The sequence below is a fragment of the Penaeus chinensis genome, chromosome 21 (assembly GCF_019202785.1).
Source record: "Penaeus chinensis breed Huanghai No. 1 chromosome 21, ASM1920278v2, whole genome shotgun sequence".
NCBI lineage: Eukaryota > Metazoa > Arthropoda > Malacostraca > Decapoda > Penaeidae > Penaeus > Penaeus chinensis.
This window is the reverse complement of record NC_061839.1, coordinates 7,538,372-7,546,135: the sequence shown is the minus strand read 5'-3', so window position 1 is coordinate 7,546,135 and position 7,764 is coordinate 7,538,372. Positions and strand designations below refer to the sequence as shown.

At 37.2% G+C, this 7,764-nt stretch overlaps 1 protein-coding gene across 1 annotated transcript in view; it reads left to right on the top strand.

The window, feature by feature from the left end:
• The first annotated feature begins 5,497 nt into the window (after window positions 1–5,497).
• The window catches only part of LOC125036394 (glutamate receptor 1-like), a 3,457-nt gene continuing 1,190 nt past the window's right edge, over window positions 5,498–7,764 (top strand). Inside the window, exons 1-3 of the mRNA XM_047628987.1 lie at window positions 5,498–5,690; window positions 6,479–6,696; window positions 7,316–7,444. Of these exons, the coding sequence (XP_047484943.1) occupies window positions 5,531–5,690; window positions 6,479–6,696; window positions 7,316–7,444 (507 nt within the window). The 5' untranslated portion in view covers window positions 5,498–5,530. The remainder of the gene's footprint in view (window positions 5,691–6,478; window positions 6,697–7,315; window positions 7,445–7,764) is intronic.

Here is a 7,764-nt window from a genome sequence, read left to right as displayed (position 1 = left end):
TCGTAATTTTTACCGTGAACGGAGCTGGATTCCAAACTAACAACCGTGACATTTCCTCTGCCTTAGAGTAGGGTTCCTATTACAGGGGAACAGCAATAAAAAAAAGCAAAGCGATATACGTATTGAACTGCGTGCTAAGTCCTCATGCAACCATTCGCGTTTGTAAAATTCAGCGGCAATAATAATAGGTCCCCGAAGTAAGCCATCAATACCCGGGGGAACCAATCAGCGGTGAGCGTTAAGAAGTGGTTTTCGTCGCCCTCGGGCTACTCTTGGGTTCAAAACAGTGCAAGCAACTTGTGAGTGAAGGTGAGTGACAGGGGCCTTTAAAAGTTTCTGAAATGGTATTTGGCATTGTTGATCATGTGGCCTCCCAATATTTTACATATATGTTTTTACACACGCGCACGCACACACACACACACACACACACACACACACACACACACACACACACACACACACACACACACACACACACACACACACATATATATATATACACACACACATATACATATATACACAGATATATAAATGCATATTCACATTTATATATATATATATATATATATATATATATGTATATATATATACATACACACACACATATATGTGTGTGAGTATATATATATATATATACATATATATAGGTAGATAGATAGATAGATAGATAGATAGATAGAAATATAGAAAGATAAAAAAACAGATAGATAGATAGATAGATATGTATACACGCAGATATATATATATATATATATATATATATACATATACACACACACACACACACACACATATATATATATATATATATATATACATATATATAAAATTCGAAATTTTCAGACTAATTTAGAATTATAAATGAAACGTACAAGCGCATGCTAAACTACCATAAATTATATTACTCAAAGTTTATTCCTTAATTCTTAATTTCTAGTTGAAAATCATAGGACGCAGCCTTCAAATATGAATTGACTGTCTTTAGCAATAACTTAATTTGAAAGCAACGACGGTTTTCAGAAATATATCAAAATACGAGAACACAGACGTTCCCCCCCCCAAAAAAAAAAAAAAAAAAAAAAAAGCATGAGTTGACGTCAATAGGTTCAATACTGAGCTGCAAGAGAACGGCAGTTCATGAGCTGCTTACCATTATAGATAATAACCCGACTTTGATCCTTGCTCGTGGACTTATAATAGCCACAGGAAATTGCCGCGTGACTTATGACTGACAGACAATCAATATTGTTTACCGATGAATATGTTAGTTGAATATGTTTTACTTTTCGTCGGCACATTAAGTAGAAAATTTGATCACTTTCATTAATATGATTGATGGAAAGGCCCATAAGAACATATGCATTCAACTGATAAGAAAGATAACGATAAAATATAATAACGATACTACTACTACTACTAAGAATAATATCAATTACAGTAACAGTAAGTATAGTAATGATGATGGAGATGAAGATGATGAAGATGAAGACGAAGATGAAGATGAAGATGATGTTGACGATGATGATAATGATGGTGATGATAATAGTAATAATGATGATAATGATGACAAAAATCGTAATTAAATATTAATAATAAACTGAAGATGATGAAGATGAAGATGATGATAATGTCGATGATGATGGTGACGATGATGATAATAATGATGATGGTGATGATGATGATAATAATAATAATGAAATGATAATAGTAATAATAATAACAATTATAATATTAATAATGATAATAATGATGAGCATACAAGTAATAAGAGTGGGAACGATAATGATGATGAAGATGATAATAATAATGATAGTGATGATGATAATTATTAAAATTATAATGATTATGATAATAGTAATAGTTAAATTAATAATAACAATTATAACGATAATAACGATGAGCATATCAGTAATAAGAGTGCTAATAATGGTAACGATAATAACAACAACTGGTTCCCACGGCCTCTCGCCTGAGCCCTTGTCCCTCCCTTAGCATGTCTCTGAGCGGGACGCACCTCCTCGTGGCGGCCGCCGAGTGGGTTCCCTTCGTCACGTTTCAGGACCACCAAGACGGTTCCTTCAACACTTCCGGGCTTATGATGGATTTCATGGAGATCCTAAAGAAGAAACTTAACTTCACGTGAGTTTTTTCTTTTGTTTTTGTTTCTTGCCTTTCTTGTTTTGTTGGGGGCGTGGTCAGGATGGCGGAGCTTTGGTCTAAGAATCTGAAAAGGGTTGGGGGGACTCTTGTCGAGGAAATGTTTATCTTCTGGCTGTATGTACAATATGCTCAACGGTCTTTCCATTGCTGGAAAAGTCTTTTGTGAATATTTCTTAGTAATGATGATAATAATGACATTAATAATAGAAATAGCAATACTACTACTAATGATAATGATAATACTAGTAATAATAATATTAGTAATAATAATGATAATGATAATAATATCTACAACAATACATGTTTTTGTGTGACAATAATAGGCCTCAGTCTAATAGACTAAAATAGTCACGGGGCAATGCACCGGTAGGCCTGTGTATATACATGTATATATATGTGTGTGTGTGTGTGTGTGTGTGTGTGATGATTGAAGCTCATATCATTAATCATAAACAGGCTCAGGGTTTTTACAGGTAGTTTTCTTTAATTTCTCTGATCTTGGTATTGGACTTCCAATTGGCTATATCTTATGATTTTAAATTTATCAGCAATTAGATTCATATTATCATCAGCTGCCCATTTGCAAATGGTGGGTAGATCTAATAATGCGCGCACGCGCGCGTATGTGTGTGTGTTTGTGTGTTTGTTTGTAGACAGTATATATGTGTTTGCGTATACCCATACATAATCACACACACACAAAATTATATTTACAGTGGGGTTATCTTCATAATTTAGGAGACCTTAAATTCGCCAAAAATGTATATAACATAAAAAAAATTAGTTTAACAAATATTTTGACAGTAAAACACATAAGATTAGATAAAATTAACAAAAATAAAAACACTTCTACCGTATTTAATAATCATTATCATACTGTACAGTAACAAGAAAAATGTATATCTTTTATGTAAAGATTATAATTACGCACACATACACACACACACACACACACACACACACACACACACACACACACACACACACACGCACACACACACACATATATACATATTTTCATTTATTTGTTCTAGGTAAATTTTCGTTTTGGGTTAGTCGTTACACTAACAAGGGCGTCCAGCTTATACGTAGTTAAAAGGAATTAAAAGCAAAGTTAAGAACTTAAAAGGTGAACTGAGGTAGCGCAAGTATGACTCATTGCTTGTGGCAAAACAATTACGCTAACTGCATTATTTTAAACTTTAGTATAAATTAGATTTTGATTTTATTGTTATATGCTGTGGTGGATATGATGGATATTCCTAGGACATAAAAGAAACTATATACATTTAAAAAGTACGCTTTATTGAGAAAAACGAAAGACACGAAGCTTAAAAAACTGCCCACGTTAATATATAACAACAAAGTATCCAGTCTAAGCTTCTTATTTCTTAAATCCTAAATCTTCACTCGTACTAGAAAAAAAAAAAAAAGAACTGAGCTATGGTAGACTGTAGTATCCCCTGTGGAGAACTACTGCTGGATATTTACGTGGATGTGGGAATTGTGTGTATTTGAAAAGAGAATTTGGGAATGCGCACTGGACATTTTGAATTTGAACTGGTGTTAATTGAAATGGAATTCTGTATCTAAATCGTGGACATAACAGAAATAGGTAAATATTTTGATATAATACGGCACCAGGCACCAAACGTTCGGACGTGGAGGCTGCAATCCAGGTCTTTGCAGTACCATCCTATCGAAGGCCCGGGTGTAGTGTAAAACCGACCCCTCCCATAGCACCACTTCTTAGAAAAATACTTGTGAATCTCAGAGTGTCTCATTAACAGGTTTTCCGTCATCAAGTCAGTGGATGGCGAGTGGGGCCGCATCTTCGCCAATGGCTCTGTCACAGGCATGATAGGAATGTGCCACAGAAAGGTAAGATTCGGCTCGGCGTCAGAGAAGGGAGGCTCGGGATATGTGGTCAGCGAGAGCGAGAGGAAGGGGCTGGGGTGAGAAAATTGTGGAAGAAAGTATGTGTGGATGTTTGGTTTGAGAACTAGAGAAAAGGTGCAGAAGTGGACTAATTGATGTTTAGGCGTGCGATAAATAATAATAGTGATAATACCAATGATAGTAGTAATAACAATACCATCATGTATGACAAAATGATAATGATAATGATAATAAGAACGACAATTATAAGAATGATCGTGTTCGTTGTGATAATATACATTAACAAAACGATAACGGTAGCACCACTAATAGAGAAACCGCCAACAATGGCACAGGAGGTGGACTTGGCCTTGGGACCCTTCAGCGTTCTGTACAAGCGGTCCCAGATCATCGACTACTCCGAGTTCCTCTACATGGACTCCTTCGGGATCTTCCTGCCTCGCCCCCGTCGTGAAAGAGACCTCGGTGCCTTCGTCAAGCCCTTGGCGTGGCAGGTCAGAAAGGGTCCACCCGATATGAATATATATACATATGTAATGTATAATATGAATATATATATACATATGTAATATATATATACATATATTTATACACACATATATATAGATATATAGATATGTGTATATGTGTCTCTTGCCTATGTATTTTTATTGCGAAATTATTTTCTTCCGAAGTTTACATTTCTTCATTCCGGTGTATATGTGACTATAATAAGTTAAAGTATGATATTGATAAACTATCGAGTTCAAATGAAATACTGTTTAATGTTTGCCAGTTATCTAAACGCTCAGAGCTTTTTTTTTCTTTTTTTTTTTTTTATTAGCACATTAAACACTTTTTTTAGAAATAATACCCCAGTATTAACGCTGTTATTAACAGCAACATTATTTTCGTTTCTAAAAAGGGATAAATAATTCTGGCACTGCAGTCATCATTAATAATTACATAGCAAACCCTAGGAATATAGCATGACCACAGGTAATTTCTATATTGGAATGCTTCTTTTTTAATCGAAGCTGTGTCATCAGAATACACAATTTGATGTCCAAACGAAATCTGGAATGCTTTAGAGGTGATGGTTATAACATTTGCATAGATGATATACAGTTATGGTCAAAGTGGCTGAAGGATAACTTGTTTGATTGTTCAATTAATCATCTGTATAAACTTTGAAATTGGTTTACATATGTGACCGAAATTGCAATATCATTATGCAATATCAGCCCAAAATTGCAATATCATAAGGACTCAATCATATACTAAATGTTTATCGAATATTACTGACAGCTTGACAAGGATAGCTAATGAACATACGAAAATAATTTTCCTATCCAAGGCTAATATCAAAATTGATTACACACACACCATTACTTACATTCATTACCATTACCTTAAGAAACTATCATCTACTCTCCTCCTCCTTAACGTGCTAACCAGATCAACCGACCAGGTTTGGGTGGCACTGATGGTGCTCATGGCAGCGAGCATGGCATTCGGTGCCCTCTACGACCACCTGGCGCTCAGATGGTCGTTGCCCGACGCCATGAATCGCCATGAGGGGGCCGTCGGGTCTCGGACCTATTACTTCCGCCCAGACTGGATCCTCAAAGTGCTGCTTCTCGAATGTGAGTGTCTGGCGGGTCTCTGTATGTTTTTTTTTTTCTTTTTCGTTATGGATATTAAATGGTTGGTGTTTCTTCTTCTTTAGACACTGATGTGCTTTGGTTTGCGATGTGAATACTACATATACTAGACCAGGAGTTCCCAACCTGTGGTACATGTACCAACAGTGAACATGATTGATAGATCCATTCTGAGCTACTTGTGTTGTATTTCGTAGACAGTACCTACATGAATACTTGTTCATGTATTTTTAATATATAGGGGTGAATGCTGTTATGTTGGTTATTATTCAGCTGATGACTCATACTGATGTTTTTCTCTGAAATGAGGAAGGAACCCCCCCCCCCACACACACACACACACGCACGTACACACACAACTATATGAATGTGTGTGTGTGTGTGTGTGTATGTGTGTGTATGTGTGTGTGTGTGTGTGTGTGTGTGTGTGTGTGTGTGTGTGTGTGTGTGTGTGTGTGTGTTTGTTTGTGTGTGTGTCAGACAGTTCTTTCTTTAGAAGTTGCTTTACTAATGGCATCGAGATTTGATATTTTACGTTGTAAAGAATAAAATTTAAACATTTTGAATTTGTTACTTAGAATGAAAAAAGGCTTCCAGAATGTCAACATTCTCATTTCTGGATCAGTGAATTGTTGTCAGTGAAGTATTTAGCACATTAGCCGTGTATTCTGGAAATTGGAAACTATCCTGCTATTTTAAATGTTGAAGAATTGCGAAAGAATATGTATAAATTCATGAATATGCGTTTACGATATTTCTTCGACCCGCAGCCATCGACCTGGTGCCAACGTCCATCACAGGCCGGGTGTTGCTGGGCACGTGGATGGTGGTCTCCCTCATCCTCACCTCGGCCTACCAGGGTATCCTGACTTCCCTCCTGGCGGTGCCGATGGTGGAGGTGCCCGTGGATTCCTTGCAGGACCTCTTAGACTACGGCAAAATCCCTTGGTCGGTGGAGCATGGCACCTCGATCCACCAACTCCTCGATGTGAGTGTGATGAACACGGAGTTTTTTTTTCCTGGCCTGAAGTCCATTCCCTCGGGTGTAGTTTCTATTATAGTTGTATATTATTTTAAGCTCACTATAATTACGAGCCTTTAAAAGTAAACATGCTTATGGGAAATTACGATTTGTTTCTAAAACGAAAGTAAAAAGCAATATGACGATGGAATTATTAGCACCGTGATGCATAGCAATCAAAAATGCAATATATGTTCTCTAGCTCTCAGATGAGGCATGGTGGTAGATCAAACACAAGTAAAAAAGAAAGTAATATTCACTTATTTATGTACTAAAATATATGGACGCTGGCTTGCTTTCTCGTAGGGTATTTGTGAGTTCACTCTGGCAGGTTACTCGTCAAGGGCGCGAGATTATTTTCTGAATCTAAGGTAGCCCTTACCACCCTTGTCAGCCAAACAGAAGACCGCGGTGACGATAGTCTAGGTTCGCCTTGTCTAGTGAACAAAACAAACCAAATCGAGACGCCATGTTTGATTCGGTTCGTCTTTATTAACCGTAACAACTGTAACTGTAACTCACCTCGACTTTTTCTGTGTTTTTCGTTCCCAGTTGATCAGATTCTAAATCCCGAGTTTTGTTACAGGAAGAAAATTCGGAAGTCTACAAGATGATCAACAGCAAAGTTTTCTACATAAAAAGCTCCTTTGACGAGAAAGACCGCATGAAGGAAAAACGCTTCGCTATTCTCTGCGATTTTTTCTCGATGAAAATGGTATGCACTGTATATGTGTGTGTGTGTGTGACAGAGAGAGAGAGAGAGAGAGAGAGAGAGAGAGAGAGAGAGAGAGAGAGAGAGAGAGAGAGAGAGAGAGAGAGAGAGAGAGAGAGAGAGAGCGAGAGATAGCGAGCTGAGAGAGTGAGAGAGTGAGAGAGTGAGAGAGTGAGAGAGTGAGAGAGAGAGAGAGAGAGAGAGAGAGAGAGAGAGAGAGAGAGAGAGAGAGAGAGAGAGAGAGAGAGAGAGCGAGAGCGAGAGCGAGAGAGAGCGAGAGAGAGCGAGAGAGAGAGAGAGAGAGAGAGAGAGAGAGAGAGAGA